General features: G+C 45.1%; 1 protein-coding gene across 1 annotated transcript in view; it reads right to left on the bottom strand.

The window, feature by feature from the left end:
- The window catches only part of LOC126185072 (tyrosine-protein phosphatase non-receptor type 13-like), a 741,952-nt gene that overhangs the window by 31,912 nt on the left and 686,494 nt on the right, over positions 1-23,546 (bottom strand). The window contains exons 3-4 of the mRNA XM_049927852.1: positions 21,632-21,840; positions 315-503 (exon numbers count right to left, since the gene is read on the bottom strand). Coding sequence (XP_049783809.1) covers positions 315-503; positions 21,632-21,840 — 398 coding nt within the window. The remainder of the gene's footprint in view (positions 1-314; positions 504-21,631; positions 21,841-23,546) is intronic.

Genomic DNA, 23,546 nt, shown 5'->3' with positions numbered 1-23,546 from the left:
CGGGAAAAATTACGGCCGCAGTTTCCCCTTGCTTTCAGCCGTTCGCAGTACCAGCACAGCAAGGCCGTTTTGGTTAGTGTTACAAGGCCAGATCAGTCAATCATCCAGACTGTTGCCCCTGCAACTACTGAAAAGGCTGCTGCCCCTCTTCAGGAACCACACGTATGTCTGGCCTCTCAACAGATACCGCTCCGTTTTAGGTTGCACCTACGGTACGGCTATCTGTATCGTTGAGGCACGCAAGCCTCCCAACCAACTGGGAGGTTGATGGGGGGGGCGTGGCGTTATAGTAGTTGTATTTTGCCGGTGCTTACCCTGGAACTATCGTCGGCATGCGAGGGCGGCGGCGGCAGCAGCTGCTGCTGGGAGAGGTGGGCGTCGCGGCGCGGGGGCGGCGGCGGCTGGCCGGGCGCCGGAGGCGGCACGGGCACCAGGCTGCCCGGAGGCCGCACCACGCGCAGCGACACGCGGCTCGGCGTCCGCCGCAGCACCTCCAGGGCTTGCTGGAACACGGAAATCAAACTCCTGCCGCTCATCTCTCCCCCACCGACACAGCCAAAGAAGTCGCGCAGTCAATATTTCCTGAAGATATACTACTGTACATTATACACTGAGGTGAAAGATATGCACGTATGTGCAGTGATGGCCGCACGACGGGAATTGACAGACTTTAAACGCGGTATCTTAGCTTGGGCTAGACGCATTGGACATTCCATTTCGGAAATCGTTAGGCAATTCAATACTCTGCGATCCACAGTGTTAAGAGTGTGCCGAGAATACCAAATTTAAGGCATCACCTCTCATCGCGGACGACGCAATGGCCGACGGTGTTTGCGTAGAGTTGTCAGCGCTAACAGACAAGCAACAACCTGAGTGAAATAACCGCACAAATCAATGTGGTACGTACGACGGACGTATCCGTTAGGACAGCGCGACGAAATTTGGTGTTAATGGGCTGTGGGCAATAGACCACTACATCTACATCTACATACATATTCTGCAATCCACCATACGGTGCGTGGCGGAAGGTACCTCGTACCACAACTAGCATCTTCTCTCCCTGTTGCACTCCCAAACAGAACGAGGGAAAAATGACTGCCTATATGCCTCTGTGCGAGCCCTAATCTCTCTTATCTTATCTTTGTGGTCTTTCCGAGAAATATAAGTTGGCGGCAGTAAAATTGTACTGCAGTCAGCCACAAATGCTGGTTCTCTAAATTTCCCCACTAGCTATTCACGCAAAGAACGCTTCCTTTCCTCCAGAGACTCCCACCCGAGTTCCTGAAGCATTTCCGTAACACTCGCGTGATGATCAAACCTACCAGTAACAAATCTAGCAGCCCGCCTCTGAATTGCTTCTATGTCCTCCCTCAATCCAACCTGATAGGGATCCCAAACGCTCGAGCAGTACTCAAGAATATGTCGTATTAGTGTTTTATAAGCGGTCTCCTTTACAGATGAACCACATCTTCCCAAAATTCTACCAATGAACCGAAGACGACTATCCGCCTTCCCCACAACTGCCATTACACGCTTGTCCCACTTCATATCGCTCTGCAATGTTACGCCCAAATATTTAATCGACGTGACTGTGTCAGGCGCTACACTACTAATGGAGTATTCAAACATTACGGGATTCTTTTTCCTATTCATCTGCATTAATTTACATTTATCTATATTTAGAGTTAGCTGCCATTCTTTACACCAATCACAAATCCTGTCCATGTCATCTTGTATCCTCCTACAGTCACTCAACGACGACACCTTCCCGTACACCACAACATCATCAGCAAACAGCCGCACATTGCTATCCACCCTATCCAAAAGATCATTTATGTAGATATAAAACAACAGCGGACCTACCACACTTCCCTGGGGCACTCCAGATGATACCCTCACCTCCAATGAACACTCACCATCGAGGGCAACGTACCACTGAAGGGAGTGCCCTTGCTAACAACGCGACATTGCCTTTAGCACCTCTCTTAGGCTTGTGAACATATCGGTTGGTATTTAGGGATTGGAAGCGATGGCCTGGTCAGATTAGTCCCGATTTCAGTTGGTAAGAGCTGATGGTAGGGTTCGAGTGTGGCGCACTCACTACGAAATCGTGAACCCAAGTTGTCAACAAGGGTCTGTGCAGGCTCGTGGTGGCTCCATAGTGATATGGGTTGTGTTTACATGGAATGGACTGGGTCTTCTGGTCTAACTGAACCGATCATTGACTGGAAATGGTTATGTACGGCTACTTGGAGACCAATTGCAGCCATTAACGGTGTTCGTGTTTCCAAAGAACTATGTCATGTCGCATGGCCACAATTGTTTGCGATTGGTTTGAAGAACATTATGGACAATTCGAGCGAATTATTTGGCCACCCAGATCGCCCGACATGAATCCTATCGAACATTCATGGGACATGCCAGAATGAGGGTGCGCTGATATGAAACTTCCTGGCAGATTAAAACTGTGTGCCGGACCGAGACTCGAACTCGGGACCTTTGCCTTTCGCGGGCAGGTGCTCTTCCAACTGAGCTACCCAAGCACGACTCACGACCCGTCGTCATAATTTTACTTCCGGAGTACCTCGTCTCCTACCTTCCAAACTTCACAGAAGCTCTTCTGCGAACCTTGCAGAACTAGCACTCCTGAAAGAAAGGATATAGTGGAGACATGGCTTAGGCCACAGCCTGGGGGATGTTTCCAGAATGAGATTTTCACTCTGCAGCGGAGTGTGCGCTGATATGAAACATCCTGGCAGATTAAAACTGTGTACCGGACCGAGACTCGAACTCGGGGAGAGCTTCTGTAAAGTATGGAAGGTAGGAGACGAGGCACTGGCAGAAGTAAAGCTGCGAGGACGGGGCGTGAATCGTGCTTGGGTAGCTCATTTGGTAGAGCACTTGCCCGCGAAAGGCAAAGGTCCAGAGTTCGAGTCTCGGTCCGGCACACAGTTTTAATCTCCCAGGAAGTTTCATTCATGGGACATAATCGAGAGATCAATTCGTGTACAAAATCTTGCAACAGCAACACTCTCGCAGTTGTGGACGGTTATAGAGGCAGCATGACTCAGTCTTTCTGCACAGGACTTCCAACGACTTGTTGAGTCCATGCCAAATCGACGAGCTGCTGCATTACGCCGGGCAAAAGAGCTCCGACGCGATATTAGGAGGTATCTCACGACTTTTGTCATCTCGTCTAATTAAAGAAGCTGTCACTGTGTTTCTGAGGTATTGCATCTATGGCTGCATCAATGCAAGTGTACTGATGATTCACATTTGCCGTCTGGTGAAACCGCTGTGCCAGTTGCCAAATGGCCGTAAGCTATCTCGAGTCAGCGACATGCCAGATTAAGTTTTGTCGGGAGGTCGGCACGGCGGAACTACACTAAGCACCAGTGGCGGCTCAACACAGAATGAAATTAATAGCATCTGCTGTACAACAGCTATGCTTACCAACAAGTTTATAGAACTACAGCCACTGCCAATAATAACAACAACAATAATAATAGTAACAACAACAACAACAACAACAACAACAACAAAAGTTAGAATAATTATTAGTATTATAATAAGATGAATTACTTATCTGACAAAAGAAAGAATTGTTTTTGTAGAATTTTGTTGTTTTGTACGTAATTAAGTGCAGTACAGGGCAATAACGAAATAATACGTAAGCTTTCGCATCTCTCCGTTTCGCATTTTTGTGTAAGTAGGAGTTTTCGGGCTTTTCCATTTTTTCAGACAAATGTACAAGATCCCCAACAGATGTATTAGTACACGAATTTACTTCCGGGCTGAAAATCAGATATTCTTACTCTGCACCCACAACAACAACAACAACAACAACTTGTGCTAACTGCACACTTCCTTGCTAAATGTTCGCTTGTAGTGGATTTCGTCACTCTCTCAACCTGTTCTCAGATGCCCTAGTTCCTTTGCTGCTAACTTTTCATGGTAATTTTCTTCTCTGTTCCCAAAATGAGATCTTCATTCTGCAGCGAAGTGTGCGCTGCTACGAAACTTCCTGCCAGATTAAAGCTGTGTCCCGGACCGAGACTCTAACTCGGGACCTGTGCCTTTCGCGGGCAAATGCTACATTGACTAAGCCACCCAAGCACGACTCACGACCCGTTCTCACAGCTTTCCTTTTCTGTTAGCATTTAGAATAGATTCAACACAGTTCATCTTTACATTGCACACGAAAGCTGATTCCCGCACAGTAAACAACCAACTCCTAACACAAACTGTCGTTTGCAGAAATTATTTAAACTAAAGTAGTAGTGTTTGCTGACATGATCACTTGACTAGAATACAAATGAGGTGCTGAGATCCATAAGAGCCTAAAGCACAATGCCGGCGATACCACATTTAAGTGAATACCAGAGAAACCGGTGAGACAGATTTTCGTGAATTTTTAAATATAGGATATGATCCTACAGCACAGATAAACTCCACTCACCATACGATCAATAGATTTCGGAAGGATGAATAAATGATACAATCTCCCTTCTGATTCTCAGCGCCTCAAATGGATTACTTTATGATAAAATTCATAATTGAATATACCATAACTTACTCAGAAACCCACAAAATATGTTTACTGTCAGTACAACTTACACTGACGTACGATCTAATTTTACTATATAGTGAGTGAATTAGCATATCTGAGGAGTGTGCTGTCATCTAGCAGGATTTATGCCAAGCGAACGGGAATAGAAGTCTAGCGCCTTATGCTACCATCTGCTGGCACCGACTTAAACTTCTAGTTGAGAGGCAAGAGCTACATGTGCACATCATGAACCATGCACATTGTTTAACAAATTCGTATGTATTTGACCTGTAAGGTAATTACGTCACGCGAGTTGCGCATGCGCAAAAGCTCCTTAAAATACGACTGTAGGTATCCTCATGACCCTGTTGCCCAGTTTCACGGAGTCTAGAGAACATTCAAAGAAAAATGAGCAATAAATCCGCAAGGTGTCGAAAAGTAGGGTGTTCACATGCTCCTGCGCCCTTACACAGCAGCCGCCACTGCCCAGCACAATTTGTGGGGAGAAGTGATGGGAGGTAGGCTGTCGGATGGTCATACCCAACCGACCGGCCAGCAAAAAAAAAATCGGTCGGTCGGTTGGCCAAAACTCCTACACGCGTCCAGTTTGTTAGTCGGTAGGTGCGTGTGTACGGCCCATAAATGGCGCTACTGCGATGTTACGTTATTATTGTTTTCAAATTTGTCATTTTGTATCATTAAAAAATGGCAGCTTAGAAAAGAGGGCGAATAATTCGTTCGATTATTGTGAAAAACTGGAAACTTCGCTTGGAACTTTTCGTAGGATGATGATTTATGAGTTTTGTAAAGCCTAACTCAACAGTAACGCCTCGTACAACTTCATTCAGCTGTCAGTAATCGATCACCTTCAGAGGAGACAGTTCAAAATATTGGTTTGCAGAAATTCGTCGTGACTGTGCTTCCGTCAGCGATGAATTTCTTGAAGGTCACCAAAATCAGTTTGTCCAAAATAGACATGGATGCTACTCACAAAAGATTGAAGACTTACCGCGACACGGATGCATGTTCAGGCGTATCTAACTCTGCACTTCATTCGATTCTGCACGAACGAAGCAGTCACATGTCGGCTGGGGTAAGGAAATGCTCAAAAATTTAGACCGAAAAGATGCTGTATTGTACAACATCGTGGTAGGGGGCGCAACGTGTACGTAAGCGTACAAGCCGGGAACTAAGCAGCAGTTAACTGTTTGGGTGCTCCATGGTGAACCGAAATCAAGAAAAGTGGTTCGTTCGCGAAGCACTACCAAGAAAATGATTGGTTGTTTCTTCCGTTACACTGGAGTGTTGTCTGAGACGATCGAAGATCAGTTAATACAGAAGAGTACTTTATAGTTTCTTTGCGACAAGTCATCGATCGAATCATGTAAAACAACCGAAAACGTCGCATCATTCCTTGTCATGGCGATGGTATTTGTCACACAGCACGTCAGACAGTCGAAGATCGAATTAATGTCTCCTTACTTGAGTCCACCTGATTTACGGCCTAACGGACTTCCCTTTGAACCATTATGTCAAACCAAGAAATTATACAAACAGAAGATTATGTCAGAGATGATTTATTGGATTTTTGACTGCCACTAAAATGGAAGATACATTACTTTTGAGTTATCTTTCCACTATGTCTTACAACTTTTGTTTGGCCGGTGATACATTATTTCTTTTAATTATTACATTATAACTTTTAATTTGCACTCTATTATTTGTATCCTAATCGATAAGATTAATAAATGGTGCCCCGAGTTATATGTGAAAGACTTAACTTAGTGATTTCTAAAGAGTTCTGATATTAAGAAGGCTATTTACACATACAGCGAAAATGTACTTAATTCATTAAATAATAAATTACAGACTACTGATATATTCCGTGATCAGTTAAAGCCATTAGAATGTGCACATCACAATATCCTTGTAAATAAAATTATACTTCTTGAGTATTTTAGTAACCTTTCAGTACAAAATTTGCTGGTGCCAAGTTTACTTTGTTTATAGATGATTAAAACATTGAAATAAATAGCAAATCAAATACAGTTTTAGAAAGACCGGTTAGTGAAACTTACATGGACGTTAATAAACGGTTCCTAGCCAGTTGTTTTTCACTAAACTTTGCAAAGACACACTATATGAGTTCAGAATTTTTAAGAGGTTTGCTTCTCAGTACATGCATAAAATATCACACAAGCACATACAAGAAATTTGCAGTGTTCTGTTCTCAATATTGTAACTTGATAATAAATTAAGTTGGAATGAGCATACCACAGAATTGCTGAAGCACCTAAACAAATCTTTATTTGCAACGCGTATGTTATCAGACATGGGTGATATGGAAATAAAAAAGCTAGCGTACTTCGCTTACTTTTATTCCATATTGTCATATGGTACCTTTTTTTGTTTGCGTAACTCATCAATTGAAACTAAAATTTTCCAAGTCCAAAAGTGTATAACATGAATTATTTATGATGTGAACTAAAGAAGAAACTGGGGATATTAACTACTGCTTCCCAATGTATTTATTTCGTAATGAAATTTGTCTTAAATAGTATACCTCTTTCTCAAATCAAAGCTGAGTTCATGGAACCAGTGCTAGAAACAAGAATGAACATCATAGGGATGACTTACTTTATTTGGTTCACAAAAATGTGCATTACTCAGGGACACACATTTAATTAACTTACCAACAGCTGTAGAAAAGTTAACTACTAGTAAAATTCAGTTTAAGAGCAGCTTAAAAGATTTGATGGTGGCCAACTTCTACTACACTGACTAATTTCTTAGCGGAACCGACTGATGTGTGTACAGGGTGCGCCAAGAGGAATGGTCAATATTCAGGGATATGGCAGGGACGATCATTGGAAGTAAAGACATGCACACCTTAAGAGCTGTGGGCACTTCTTCATCTTCGATACTGTAAAAAAAAAAAAAAAAAAAAAAAAAAAAAAAAAAAAAAAAAAAAAAAAAAAAAAAAAAAAAAAAAAAAAAACAACTCTTCTACTGCAAGCTCTTTGGACTCCATATTTCGGGAGGACATAGTACAGACCAGACAAAAAAAATTTATTTATATGGGTTGTTACATGCATACCGGTACCTTAGGCGTTACGGGCACTTGTTTAGCAGAAGAGATATGTTTCACAGTTGCAAAGATGAAAAAGTGCTTATAGCTCTTAATGTATGTTTACTAAACATTTTTTTCCTTGTTTTGGTCTATACTGCCACCTCCCTAAATATGGGAAGCAAACAGTGAAAGAGATTTGTTTCACAGTATCGAAGATGAAGGAGTGGTCATAGCTCAAAGTATACATTTTAGGTCCCATTTTTACTAGACTTTTCTTCCAAAGATCCTTCCTGTCGTGTCCTTGAATATTGACAGTTTCTCCGGATACACGTTACATGTCGTAGACAATATGAAATAATTTAATTGTTTCTTAAAATCTAAGTTCTGCCAATCTTCTGTGTAGTAACGTGATTACTTTAAATAAGCGCTGTAAACTGATATTCTCCATGATGATGCAGGGCTACCGTGGCTTAAGAATTATCACATGAAAATGAAGGTGCTTGAAATGTTGCATACGTTTACATGTTCTGTGACAAGTTTGTCATAACCTATTAAATGAAAATATGTTTTAAGATTTTTGTGCTTATTCCACATCTATGAGGACCAATTCACTTAGGATTCGTGGCAGGGTCACTGACACACCTTTTCTTTATTAAGTAACCTCATCATCATCATCATCATCATTTAAGACTGATTATGCCTTTCAGCGTTCAGTCTGGAGCATAGCCCCCCTTATACAGTTCCTCCATAATCCCCTATTCAGTGCTAACATTGGTGCCTCTTCTGATGTTAAACCTATTACTCCAAAATCATTCGTAACCGAATCCAGGTACCTTCTCCTCGGTCTGCCCCGACTCCTCCTACCCTCTACTGCTGAAACCATGAGTCTCTTGGGTAACCTTGCTTCTCCCATGCGTGTAACATGACCCCACCATCTAAGCCTGTTCGCCCTGACTGCTACATCTATAGAGTTCATTCCCAGTTTTTCTTTGATTTCCTCATTGTGGACACCCTCCTGCCATAGTTCCCATCTACTAGTACCTGCAATCATCCTAGCTACTTTCATATCCGTAACCTCAATCTTGTTGATAAGGTAACCTGAATCAACCCAGCTTTCGCTCCCATACAACAAAGTTGGTCGAAAGATTGAACGGTGCACAGATAACTTAGTCTTGGTACTGACTTCCTTCTTGCAGAAGAGAGTAGACCGTAGCTGAGCGCTCACTGCATTAGCTTTGCTACACCTCGCTTCCAGTTCTTTCACTATGTTGCCATCCTGTGAGAATATGCATCCTAAGTACTTGAAACCGTCCACCTGTTCTAACTTTGTTCCTCCTATTTGGCACTCAATCTGTTTATATTTCTTTCCCACTGACATTACTTTCGTTTTGGAGATGCTAATCTTCATACCATAGTCCTTACATTTCTGATCTAGCTCTGAAATATTACTTTGCAAACTTTCAATCGAATCTGCCATCACAACTAAGTCATCCGCGTATGCAAGACTGCTTATTTTGTGTTCACATATCTTAATTTCACCCAGCCAGTCTATTGTTTTCAACATATGATCCATAAATAATATGAACAACAGTGGAGACAGGTTGCAGCCTTGTCTTACCCCTGAAACTACTCTGAACCATGAACTCAATTTACCGTCAACTCTAACTGCTGTCTGACTATCCATGTAAAGACCTTTAATTGCTTGCAAAAGTTTGCCTCGTATTCCATAATCTTGTAGAACAGACAATAACTTCCTCCTAGGAACCCGGTCATATGCCTTTTCTAGATCTATAAAGATCTATAAAGCATAGATACAATTCCCTGTTCCACTCATAACACTTCTCCATTATTTGCCGTAAGCTAAAGATCTGGTCCTGACAACCTCTAAGAGGCCTAAACCCACACTGATTTTCATCCAATTGGTCCTCAAGTAATACTTGCACTTTCCTTTCAACAATACCTGAGAAGATTTTACCCACAACGCTGATTAAAGAGATACCTCTGTAGTTGTTACAATCTTTTCTGTTTCCATGTTTAAAGATTGGTGTGATTACTGCTTTTGTCCAGTCTGATGGAACCTGTCCCGACTCCCAGGCCATTTCAATTATCCTGTGTAGCCATTTAAGACCTGACATTCCACTGTATTTGATGAGTTCCGACTTAATTTCATCCACCCCAGCCGCTTTATTGCACTGCAATCTACTGACCATTTTTTCCACTTCCTCAAATGTGATCCTATTTCCATCATAATTCCTATCCCATTCTACCTCGAAATCTGAAACATTACTGATCGCATTTTCACCTACATTGAGCAACTCTTCAAAATACTCCCTCCATCTGCCCAAGGCATCCACAGGATTCACCAGCAGTTTTCCTGACCTGTCCAAAATACTTGTCATTTCCTTCTTCGAAGACTGCTAATTACACTCCAGAATGGTTTTCCAGCAGCTTGACCCATAGTCTCCAACCTGTTTCCAAAGTCTTCCCACGATTTCTTCTTGGATGCTGCAATTATCTGTTTGGCTTTGTTTCTTTCTTCAACATAACTTTCTCTGTCTACCTGGGTTCTGGTATGTAGCCATTTTTGATACGCCTTCTTTTTCCTTTTACAAGCTGCCTTGACTGTATCATTCCACCAACCTGTTTGCTTCATCCTACTTTTACACACTACTGTTCCAAGACATTCTTTAGCCACTTCTAGTACTGTGATCCTGTACCTTGTCCATTCCTTTTCCAATGACTGTAATTGACTACATTCAACTAACTGGTACCTTTCTGAGATCGCTGTTATGTACTTGTGCCTGATTTCCCTATCCTGAAGTTTCTCCACTCTTATCCTCCTACATATGGACCTGACCTCCTGCACTTTCGGCCTCACAATCCCAATTTCACTGCAGATTAAATAATGATCAGTGTCATCAAAGAATCCCCTGAATACACGTGTGTCCCTCACAGCCTTCCTGAATTCCTGATCTGTTATTATATAGTCAATGACAGATCTGGTTCCCCTGCCTTCCCAAGTATACCGGTGAATGTTCTTATGTTTAAAAAAGGAGTTTGTGATTACTAAGCCCATACTGGCACAGAAATCCAAGAGTTGTTTCCCGTTCCTGTTGGCCTCCATATCCTCTCCAAATTTACCCATAACCTTTTCATACCCTTCTGTTCGATTTCCAATCCTGGCGTTAAAATCACCCATGAGCAGAACACTGTCCTTGTCCTTTACTCTAACAACTACATCACTGAGTGCGTCATAAAAACTATCCATCTTATCTTGATCTGTCCCTTCACAATGCGAATATACTGACACAATCCTAATTTTCTTGCTAGACACTGTCAAATCTATCCACATCAGTCGTTCGTTTACATACCTTATTGCAACTACGCTGGGTTCCATTTCTTTCCTGATGTAAAGCCCTACAACCCATTGTGCTATTCCTGCTTTGACTCCTGACAGGTAGACCTTGTATTCTCCCACTTCCTCTTCTTTCTCGCCCCTTACCCGAATGTCATTAACACCTAAAATGTCCAGCCCCATCTTACTTGCAGCCTCTGCCAGCTCTACCTTCTTCCCAGAGTAGCCCCCATTGATATTAATAGCTCCCCATCTCATTACCATTTGTTTGCCAAGTCGTATCTTAGGAGTCCCTGGTTTGTCAGTTAGAGGTGGGACTCCGTCACCTCCAAAGGTCCGAGGCATTTTGCTCTGATTGTTGCCACCATCATATTTAAAGTACCAGGGAAGCAGGTTACTAGCCTTACTTGCCCCGAGTCCCATTGGGTTTTACCCCTGACGGCTGAGGGACTAACCGGTGGATTTGGTAGTCTTTGCCGTATGAGCACAAAGGTGATTACGACTCAGAATATGTCCGAGATGCCCAGCCTTATTCCAAAGTAACTGGTATCCCGACTGTCGGGACCACTTACTTGGCCACTCATACGTTGCCCGTGGTTCATGAACTAGGACATGACTACAGGAACCCACACCATGAACCTATCAGAAAAAAATTAAAGCACCTATTGAGAGTTCTCCATTCTTACTTTATTGTAGAAGTAATACACATCAGGTACGCTGAATGATTAAATTTACAGATCGATAGCTCAAGAAGTTCTAATGGACCAGGCATCGGCCTGTGCTGAAGCACCCAGTGTACCTTTCATGGGTGGCAATGCATTCACTGACATTGGCATGCAGTCGATCATAAAGGTGATGAATACAGTCTTGGTATTCATTATTCCGCATGTGCTTTAATTGTTCGTGTAGATCTGTAAGAGCTGTAGGTGGTCGCACGAGTCACTTGTTGTTGCATCATGTCCCACACGCGCTCGAATAGAGTCGAGTCCAGTGATTGTGCAGCCCAGGGAACCTGCTGCACGTTTTGCAGACCACGTTGAGTTTTAAGAGCAGCGCATGGGCGAGCATTATCCTGTTGGAATAGCGCATCGACTGTATATTGCAAGAACCACAGAAGAACTGGTCGAACAACATTCTGTAGGTATCAAGTGCTGGTGAGGTTCCCTCCACGAACATCAAAAGTGTTGTAAATTACGCCATTTTGTCCTCTAGGTAATCCTCTGACAGCACCTGTCGAGATGTGGACGTCGTTGCTGTAACATGAGTGAAAGATGGGCTGGACAGCTTGAGGTGCACATGCCCATGGTCCTAGTGCTACTAAAATGTTCGCAACATATGATGTTGACACTACCTGGGTCACATTTGCTCTTATATGTGCTGTGGAAGACATCGATCTGCCACTGCTGGCCTCAAATATGTTGGTCACAGTGCGCGTCTGTTTTGTGTAGACGCCAAGAACCTCGCCTACAAGTGTGAGGATGCTCGCGTGTCCACTGTTGTTAGCACTGCCGCACAATTGGCATGGCCCACACAACTTGTGTGGCAATTCTCCGAAGCGACTATCCCACCACTTGAAAGGCCACAATTTGACCACTGTCAAACTCGCTAAGTTGACTGCAGGAAGCAGTAGTACGACTCCATGGCAATGTGCCCGCTTGCGCTAGAAGTCTGCATCAGACTGGGCCTTATGACTAAGCTCATTCCGTTTTAAAGGGATGGACAGAGATGGTGATCTGGTAGCTATGCCACTAGACCATCTGCTGGTGGATTATGTTGAAAGCATCAGTACGAGGGGGCTCTAGTAAGTAATACTACTCATTTTTTCTGTCAGTTTCCGTTGAATTTTTATGGAACATAATGGAATGTTCCCACTTCAGCCCCTATAGTTTCATGAAGTTCCTACAGGTGGTGACGCTATACATAGTCTTTAAAATGGTGTATGTAACGGAGGTGCATTCCAAGCAGAGAGCTGTCACTGATTTTCTTTGGTGTAAAACCAAAGCATCGCATAAATTGATAGGCCCTTGCAGAATGTATACGAAGACCGGGCAGTGCACAAAAGCATGGCGAGTCGTTGGGCGATGTGTCATCATCACAGCAACAAGTCGACAAACCTGTCCAGTCTCCCATGTGATGGCCGGCCACACACAGCTGTGACTCCTGCAAGATCGGCACATGTGGACCCACTCATTCGAGGTGGTCAACAGATGACAAATACCTCACTGCACAACTGGATGCTGTTGGTAGTGGTGACACGCTCATCCACCAGTTGGTGTGCTCGTTGGGTTCCCCACTGCCTAACAGAAGACCATGAAGATCAACGAAGGAGCATTTATGCGGAATTGCTAGCGCGTTACGAGGCTGATAGCGACACCTTTTGGCGAACATTGTCACAGGCAATGAGATATGAGTTCGTCACTTGGAAGTAGAAACTAAACGGCAACTCATGGAGTGGCGCCACTCCACCTCTCCTCCGAAGAGATTGTGCACAGCCACACCCTCAGCTGGTAAGTCGAGATCAGATCACAAATCTTCATTTGACTGTTCTACCTCGTCCACCCTACAGCCCGGATGTGGCAGCTTCCGACTTCCACCCGTTTGGTCCAAAGAACGAGGTACTCTGCAGGAAGCAGTACGTGGATGACGGGGAGGTTACTGGTGCAGCAAGATGTTGGCTCCGACATCGACCAGTAGAGTGGTACCATCTTGGCATACAGGCGCTTCCAGTATGGTGCGACAAAGCCCGTCTCACACGCAGTAAGATTCCTGTTCTCTGCAAGTCTGTAAGATACGCATCGCTGCCGGCTAGCAGGGGGAGGTGCCGGCTACATCCCACTTTAACGTCTCACACGGTGTATGATTCGGCGTGAAAGCTAACTGGCTGCCTTGACTCCGTTAACAGCAGGGCGCGCCATCTGGCAACTGGAATCTTTCTCAAACGATTGTAAAGAAAAGGAAAATATGCCGAAAAAATTTGATTCTCGTACGTCTTATAACTTCACTTGTCAGCTTCACGGTGAACAACCTATCATTTCGTTAGCGGTGATATTTATTGTGATGTTTTAGGATTAAGTAAACTACTGGAAGAATTTCGGAAAACTTGCAGTGAAAAACTAGAGGCTGATACGAATTTGCGTTTGGTGGATGTTACGTTATATGTTCAAATGGTTCGAATGGCTCTGAGCACTATGGGACTTAACTGCTGAGGTCATCAGTCCCCTAGAACTGAGAACTATTTAAACCTAACTAACCTAAGCACATCACACACATGCATGCCCGCGGCAGGATTCGAACCTGCGGCCGTAGCGGTCGCGCGGCTCCAGACTGTAGCGCCTAGAACCGCTCGGCCACTCTGGCCGGCCGTTGTATGTTGCTGCGTATGATATTTAGCTAACATAATGAATTTTTCTTTAAGCTTCGAAGGATATTACTATTTATTCCAGTCTCGAGAAAATGGATCGTACAAAAAGCACTTCGTAGCAAACTCACGAGCCAGCGAAAAAGCCAGAATGAAATATGCATAAAATTCCTTCTATCTCGTAAAAGGTGAACAAGATTTTGACAAATTATAGCACGAAAAGAAGTTAGTCTTTCGCCACATGATTAATATTCTAAACTTCGATATATACCACGATATGCCAGCGGCTACAATTTTTTCAATGAAATTATGTAATATTTAAGCGCCATCGATAGCCGGTGAAACGAGAATTACTCTGGTTTTAGAACATATGTGAGACAATTTCTCTTTATTTTTGTACCAAAAATGGGCATTTTCGAAAACTATTGACATAGCTTTCCATCAGTTGCTGTTTTATAATTCTTTCGCAATTTAAACTGCGTTAGAATGTTATTGACATGAATATTTACAAACTCTGCTGCAGCAGATGTGAATGTGGCAACACGAAACTTAACGTGTCGCTCAAAACTCGATACTGATAGCGTCTGTCTGAACAAAATTAAAGGGAATGAAAAGCCTGGCGAAAAGAAACCGATACCTTTGCTGAAACTGTAACGGGATCCTGTACCCCAGTGTGTGTTTAATAGTGAATGATGTGGACTGACATCGGCCACAGAATTTCATTTCTGAATCTCAGTGATCTGAGAAAATTGAATACATTTAAATTTGCAAACTCCAGTCAGCTACCTATCAAGGTGTAAACAGATTAGCAATATCTTTGACAAACTAATAGATGTTTGTGGTCAAAAAGTACAATTCCTCATTCCGTATTGAGAAAGGAAAGAAAAGATGGCATGCTAGGTGCTGTTAATTGTTCCCATATTGAGGTATAGAAATAAAATCTGTTGCCCAGTTTCAGTCCATATCATTCGTTATCAAAAACGCACTGAGGTATACCATTTAGTCGAAATTTCAACAGAAGTAGCGATTTATTTTCCCCAGACCTATCATCACCTTTATTTTTCTTCAGAGAAACGTTATCAGTGACGAGTTTTGAGTAATACGCAAGACTCCTTGTTGCCACATTAATCGGTTACAGATTACAGCTGAGTTTATAAATATTCATTTCACGAAAATTCTAATGCAGTTGAAACTGCGACAGAATCATAACACAGCAACTGATGTAAATATGTTTAAATAGTTTATGAAATAACCATTCTTGGTATAAAAATAAACTAATTTCTTTGGACAGATGAGTCCACAGCCACACAGAAAGACGTAATGATAAGCAGTTCATCATGAAGCTGATGAATAAATCTATAAGATGTGAGAGATTTTTTTAACCTTATAGTTTTTTTTATAATCGTTTGATAAGGATCGCAGGTCGGCCAACGGGAGTGTGAAGTTCTCTTTGGTCTCGCGGGTTGACTGGCGTTGTCAAAGATAGCCCACCCTGTAGGCTGTGACGTCAGTCGCCAAGCGGGACACCTGATCGGTCAGCGCAGGTAGCATGCAGGGAACCCGACTGGGCCTCACAATAGATATAGCACCGCACCTATCACGGGAAACATCATCCCCGCTCACGCTCCGGAGAGGCACGCATAGCTTCTGTCGCTGTTGCTACTCGAGATGTCGGGACGCGGAAGGGGACGCAAAGCTGCTGCCTTGGCGGAGTTGCTGCTCACGCTAGCAGGAACATCCGGCAAGAAGAAGAAGACTGCAGCGCAGTGCTTTCGCTGCCAAAAGCTTGGCCACGTCGCCAAGCATTGCAGCGGCGTAGTTGCGTGTTTGAAGTGTGCGCAAGCACATGACACACGCGACTGCAAGAAGGAGAAGGACACCCCTTGTATCTGCGTCAACTGCGACGGCGCACACGCGGCGAACGCCCGTTCCTGCGCCTACGAGAGGAATTGGCGCGGACCGGACAAGAAGAAGACGCAGAAGCAAGTGACCACCACACATGAAGAGGTGGTCTCTTGTACAGAAGACGTCGTTTCCAGGCGTCTAAAGGACGCTGTACAAGAAGCCATGTCCGCCTTCAAATCCGCCATGGCGGAAGAGAGGGCGGCGATGCTGGCGGAACTGGGCGAGACCCAGCGTCAGATTGCTGTACTGACGCAGGAACTTCGCTCAGCCAAAGAAGACTCCGCCACAAGAGAAGACACCGCACCCAGACAACTCCTGCACGAGAGAAGGAGTTCGCGACTGACGAGCCTGCCGAAGGGCAGGCGACACAGCAAAAGGACACGGAAGCAGCTGCACAAGAGGAAGAAGAGTGGGAAGAAGTACTTCTACATCTACATCTACATGATTACTCTGCAATTCACATTTAAGTGCTTGGCAGAGGGTTCATCGAACCATAATCATACTATATCTCTACCATTCCACTCCCGAACAGCGCGCGGGAAAAACGAACACCTAAACCTTTCTGTTCGAGCTCTGATTTCTCTTATTTTATTTTGATGATCATTCCTACCTATGTAGGTTGGGCTCAACAAAATATTTTCGCATTCGGAAGAGAAAGTTGGTGACTTAAATTTCGTAAATAGATCTCGCCGCGACGAAAAACGTCTTTGCTTTAATGACTTCCATCCCAACTCGCGTGTCATATCTGCCACACTCTCTCCCCTATTACGTGATAATACAAAACGAGCTGCCATTTCTTGCACCCTTTCGATGTCCTCCGTCAATCCTACCTGGTAAGGATCCCACACCGCGCAGCAATATTCTAACAGAGGACGAACGAGTGTAGTGTAAGCTGTCTCTTTAGTGGACTTGTTGCATCTTCTAAGTGTCCTGCCAATGAAACGCAACCTTTGGCTCGCCTTCCCCCAATATTATCTATGTGGTCTTTCCAACTGAAGTTGTTCGTAATTTTAACACCCAGGTACTTAGCTGAATTGTCAACCTTGAGAATTGTACTGATTATCGAGTAATCGAATTCCAGCGGATTTCTTTTGGAACTCATGTGGATCACCTCACACTTTTCGTTATTTAGCGTCAACTGCCATCTGCCACACCATACAGCAATCTTTTCCAAATCGCTTTGCAACTGATACTGGTCATCGTATGACCTTACTAGAAGGTAAATTACAGCATCATCTGCGAACAACCTAAGAGAACTGCTCAGATTGTCACCCAGGTCATTTATATAGATCAGGAACAGCAGAGGTCCCAGGACGCTTCACTGGGGAACACCTGATATCACTTCAATTTTACTCGATGATTTGCCGTCTATTACTACGAATTGCGACCTTCCTGACAGGAAATCACCAATCCAGTCGCACAACTGAGACGATACCCCATAGGCCCGCAGCTTGATTAGAAGTCGCTTGTGAGGAACGGTGTCAAAAGCTTTCCGCAAATCTAGAAATACGGAATCAACTTGAGATCCCCTGTCGATAGCGGCCATTACTTCGTGCGAATAAAGAGCTAGCTGCGTTGCACAAGAACGATGTTTTCTGAAACCATGCTGATTACGTATCAATAGATCGTTCCCTTCGAGGTGATTCATAATGTTTGAATACAATATAGGCTCCAAAACCCTACTGCGAACCGACGTCAATGATATAGGTCTGCAGTTCGATGGATTACTCCTACTACCCTTCTTAAACACTGGTGCGATCTGCGCAATTTTCCAATCTGTAGGTACAGATCTATCGGTGAGCGAGCGGCTGTATATGATTGCTAAGTAGGGAGCTATTGTATCAGCGTAATATGAAAGGAACCTAATCGGTATACAATCTGGACCTGAAGACTTGCCCGTATCAAGCGATTTGAGTTGCTTCGCAACCCCTAAGGTATCTACCATTCCTCCCGCTTCCGGACATGTACAGCGCAAGTGCTGTAATGAAGAAGATAGCTAGTTCGCTTCGCGACAGTACATACCCCCACCACGAAAATCCGTATCCTTTTGTTCCACCAAACCATCCAAAACCGCCACTCCATCAGCCACTTGGCTATCCAGAAGGCTTTCCTGGACTTTCCAGGGAGGATTTCAATCTCATTGATTCCTACCCTATCTTCACAGCAATGCAGATGCGCTGCGTAATCGTTCTCTGGACAGCGGAGAATATGCGAAGACAGAATACGTTACGTATGAACTCAACCCCGAGGAACAGACCTCAGCCACCAGCAAGAGGAAAAAGAAAAAGCGTCACATCGACAAGCACAAGAAATAGATCATCGGCACCCCTTGCCAGTTCCAGTTATATCAAATAGTCCCAGGAAAAAAAGTTTCGTCAAGATTCTCAGGTGAGTAAAGGCCAATAGGCCACAAACTTCCATTCGAACTTCCTCACAGTGAGGAAAGTCGAAAAGGAGCCGCCAGCCAGCACGGGAAACATGCACAACTCCCAGCATGGCAGCCGGTTAACAGACGACAGCGACCTCAAGGAAGCCGTCGCATGAGCCGGCAAGTAAGATGACAGCGAATCTTACTCCGTGTGACGGCAATTATGTTGAAAAGTAGGCTTTTGCAGCTAAAAGAGTGGGGAATATTAAGGAGGACCGGAATCCTGAAAAAAACCAACCTACTTTCAGAAAACAAGTGTTGCATTATTTACTGAACGTCCCTCGTACATGAACCAACTCCCGGGTGGCATATGCTGTCGCTAGATCAAAACCGATAAAGTGTTCTAATATTTTCTACATCTACATCTACGTTTATACTCCGCAAGCCATCCAACGGTGTGTGGCGGAGGGCACTTTACGTGCCACTGTCATTACCTCCCTTTCCGGTTCCAGTTGCGTATGGTTCGCGAGAAGAACGACTGCTGGAAAGCCTCCGTGCACGCTCGAATCTCTCTAATTTTACATTCGTGACCTCCTCGGGAGGTATAAGTAGGGGGAAGCAATATATTCGATAGCTCATCCAGAAACGCACGCTCTCGAAACCTGGACAGCAAGCTACACCGCGATGCAGAGCGCCCCTCTTGCAGAGTCTGCCACTGGAGTTTGCTAAACATCTCCGTAACGCTATCACGCTTACCAAATAACCCTGTGACGAAACGCGCCGCTCTTCTTTGGATCTTCTCTATCTCCTCCGTCAACCCGACCTGGTACGGATCCCACACTGATGAGCAATACTCAAGTATAGGTCGAACGAGTGCTTTGTTAGCCACTTCCTTTGTTGATGGACTACATTTTTTAAGGACTCTGCCAATGAATCTCAACCTGGCACCCGCCTTACCAACAATTAATTTTATATGATCATTCCACTTCAAATCGTTCCGCACGCATACTCCCAGATATTTTACAGAAGTAACTACTACCAGTGTTTGTTCCGCTATCATATAATCATACAATAAAGGATGCTTCTTTGTATGTATTCGCAATACGTTACATTTGTCTATGTTAAGGGTCAGTTGCGACTCCCTGCACCAAGTGCCTATCCGCTGCAGATCTTCCTGCATTTCGCTGCAATTTTCTAATGCTGCAACTTCTCTGTATACTACAGCATCATCCGCGAAAAGCCGCACGGAACTTCTGACACTATATACTAGGTCATTTATATACACTCCTGGAAATGGAAAAAAGAACACATTGACACCGGTGTGTCAGACCCACCATACTTGCTCCGGACACTGCGAGAGGGCTGTACAAGCAATGATCACACGCACGGCACAGCGGACACACCAGGAACCGCGGTGTTGGCCGTCGAATGGCGCTAGCTGCGCAGCATTTGTGCACCGCCGCCGTCAGTGTCAGCCAGTTTGCCGTGGCATACGGAGCTCCATCGCAGTCTATAACACTGGTAGCATGCCGCGACAGCGTGGACGTGAACCGTATGTGCAGTTGACGGACTTTGAGCGAGGGCGTATAGTGGGCATGCGGGAGGCCGGGTGGATGTACCGCCGAATTGCTCAACACGTGGGGCGTGAGGTCTCCACAGTATATCGATGTTGTCGCCAGTGGTCGGCGGAAGGTGCACGTGCCCGTCGATCTGGGACCGGACCGCAGCGACGCACGGATGCACGCCAAGACCGTAGGATCCTACGCAGTGCCGTAGGGGACCGCACCGCCACTTCCCAGCAAATTAGGGACACTGGTGCTCCTGGGGTATCGGCGAGGACCATTCGCAACCGTCTCCATGAAGCTGGGCTACGGTCCCGCACACCGTTAGGCCGTCTTCCGCTCACGCCCCAACATCGTGCAGCCCGCCTCCAGTGGTGTCGCGACAGGCGTGAATGGAAGGACGAATGGAGACGTGTCGTTTTCAGCGATGAGAGTCGCTTCTGCCTTGGTGCCAATGATGGTCGTATGTGTGTTTGGCGCCGTGCAGGTGAGCGCCACAATCAGGACTGCATACGACCGAGGCACACAGGGCCAACACCCGGCATCATGGTGTGGGGAGCGATCTCCTACACTGGCCGTACACCACTGGTGATCGTCGAGGGGACACTGAATAGTGCACGGTACATCCAAACCGTCATCGAACCCATCGTTCTACCATTCCTAGACCGGCAAGGGAACTTGCTGTTCCAACAGGACAATGCACGTCCGCATGTATCCCGTGCCACCCAACGTGCTCTAGAAGGTGTAAGTCAACTACCCTGGCCAGCAAGATCTCCGGATCTGTCCCCCATTGAGCATGTTTGGAACTGGATGAAGCGTCGTCTCACGCGGTCTGCACGTCCAGCACGAACGCTGGTCCAACTGAGGCGCCAGGTGGAAATGGCATGGCAAGCCGTTCCACAGGACTACATCCAGCATCTCTACGATCGTCTCCATGGGAGAATAGCAGCCTGCATTGCTGCGAAAGGTGGATATACACTGTACTAGTGCCGACATTGAGCATGCTCTGTTGCCTGTGTCTATGTGCCTGTGGTTCTGTCAGTGTGATCATGTGATGTATCTGACCCCAGGAATGTGTCAATAAAGTTTCCCCTTCCTGGGACAATGAATTCACGGTGTTCTTATTTCAATTTCCAGGAGTGTATATTGTGAAAAGCAATGGTCCCATAACACTCCCCTGTGGCACACCACAGGCTACTTTAACGTCTGTAGACTTCTCTCCATTGAGAACAACATGCTGTGTTCTGTTTGCTAAAAACTCTTCAATCCAGCCACCCAGCTGGTCTGATATTCCGTAGGCTCTTACTTTATCAGGCGACAGTGCGGAACTTTATCGAACGCCTTTTTGCGGCATTGAATTATTATTGCTTAATGATATGTTGCACGCGGCTGAGTATGTCCTCTCTTTTGACCTGTGGAATGTAAAGTACAGCTAGTGATGGCTAGGTGTCAGAGGGCACTTACGTAGTCGGTGAGTCCGACGAGGGAGACGCCGTTGGCGGCCAGCAGGATGTCCCCCGGCTGGAGCCGGCCGCACAGCCAGGCGGGCTGCTGCGGGAACAGCCGCTTGACGCGCACCAGGCCGGGCCAGCGCTCCGCCGAGTCGGCGCCGCCGCACACGCTCAGCCCCAGGCCGCGGCTGCCCTTCACCAGCTGCACCTCGAACGCAGAGTCTGCAACACCGCGCCACACGGGCTTCCTCAGCAGGGAGATGTGGATGGAAACCGAGAGAACACTCTACCAGACAACAGTCCTCCCAGCACTAACGTACGGGTGCTCTGCGTGGGGAATCACGTGCCAGACCAACCACAGAAAACTGCAAAGAGTGCAAAACAAAGTACTGAGGTGGATTCTGGACGCCCCACCATGGACATCCATACGCGAGCTCCACGAAACAGTGGAAACTGAAACGATACACGACACTGTGAAAAGATTAGTAAACACACTATATGACAAATTAGAAACACTAAGAGAAAGGAAACAAAAGAAAAATTCGGAGTAGGTATTAAAATCCATGGAGAAGAAATAAAAACTTTAAGGTTCGCCGATGACATTGTAATTCTGTCAGAGACAGCAAAGGACTTGGAAGAGCAGTTGAACGGAATGGACAGTGCCTTGAAACGAGGGTATAAGATGAACATCAACAAAAGCAAAACGAGGATAATGGAATGTAGTCGAATTAAGTCGGGTGATGCTGAGGGAATTAGATTAGGAAATGAGACACTTAAAGTAGTAAAGGAGTTTTGCTATTTGGGGAGCAAAATAACTGATGATGGTCGAAGTAGAGAGGATATAAAATGTAGGCTAGCAATGGCAAGGATTCTGAAGAAGAGAAATTTGTTAACATCGAGTATTGATTTAATTGTCAGTAAGTCGTTTCTGAAAGTATTTGTATGGAAGTGAAACATGGACGGTAAATAGTACGGACAAGAAGAGAATAGAAGCTTTCAAAATGTGGTGCTACAGAAGAATGCTGAAGATTATATGGGTAGATCACATAACTAATGAGGAGGTGTTGAATAGAATTGGGCAGAAGAGGAGTTTGTGGCACAACTTGACTAGAAGAAGGGACCAGTTGGTGGGACATGTTCTGAGGCATCAATGGATCACCAATTTAGTATTGCAGGGCAGCGTGGAGGGTAAAAATCGTAGAGGGAGACCGAGAGATGAATACACTAAGCAGATTCAGAAGGATGTAGGTTGCAGTAGGTACTGGGAGATGAAGAAGTTTGCACAGGATAGAGTAGCATGGAGAGCATCAAACCAGTCTCAGGACTGAAGACCACAACAACAACAAGAGAAAATTGTAGACAACTCAGGGACACAGGTACTGTGATACCCCGAACATGGCACAGGCAGAGAGTACCACGCCTAATCATTCAAGGCCCTGTAGAGTAGTAATCAATAGTGAATAGTTTAAATGTTTAATATGTTTTTGTCCTAGTTTAGTCCATTCGTGTTTCCCTTTGATATAATATACGTTTGTTGTTTTGTCTAGCCGATTCGTTGGAATCCAATAGTGAATAGATAAATGTTTAATTTGTTTTTCCCTTTGTTTTTGTCGTTTCGTTCCCAAGTAATTAGTAGCGTAGGAACCCAAACTAAACCAAGACGTAGCGACTAAGTCCAATCCCCCCCCCCCCCCCCCCTCTCTGTCGGCTGTGCGACCACCCTTAGCATCATAGATTTACCCAGAGTTAACCAGACTAGACTAGAAGATATAGAGTCCAAGTTTAAGTGTAGACGCAGACCAGCTGCGGACCTACGCATGCACGCCGCCCGTCCTCAGCGGGCAAGCGGCGGGAAACACCGTACCCCACCAAGGTGGGGACGACCAGCATCCTACAACAACGAGCACAGCGGCCGCAGCGGCCGCCAC

The sequence above is a fragment of the Schistocerca cancellata genome, chromosome 1 (genome assembly GCF_023864275.1).
Source record: "Schistocerca cancellata isolate TAMUIC-IGC-003103 chromosome 1, iqSchCanc2.1, whole genome shotgun sequence".
NCBI classification, from domain to species: Eukaryota; Metazoa; Arthropoda; class Insecta; order Orthoptera; family Acrididae; genus Schistocerca; species Schistocerca cancellata.
The sequence above is the reverse complement of the archived record's forward strand: the minus strand, read 5'-3'. Positions and strand labels throughout refer to the sequence as shown.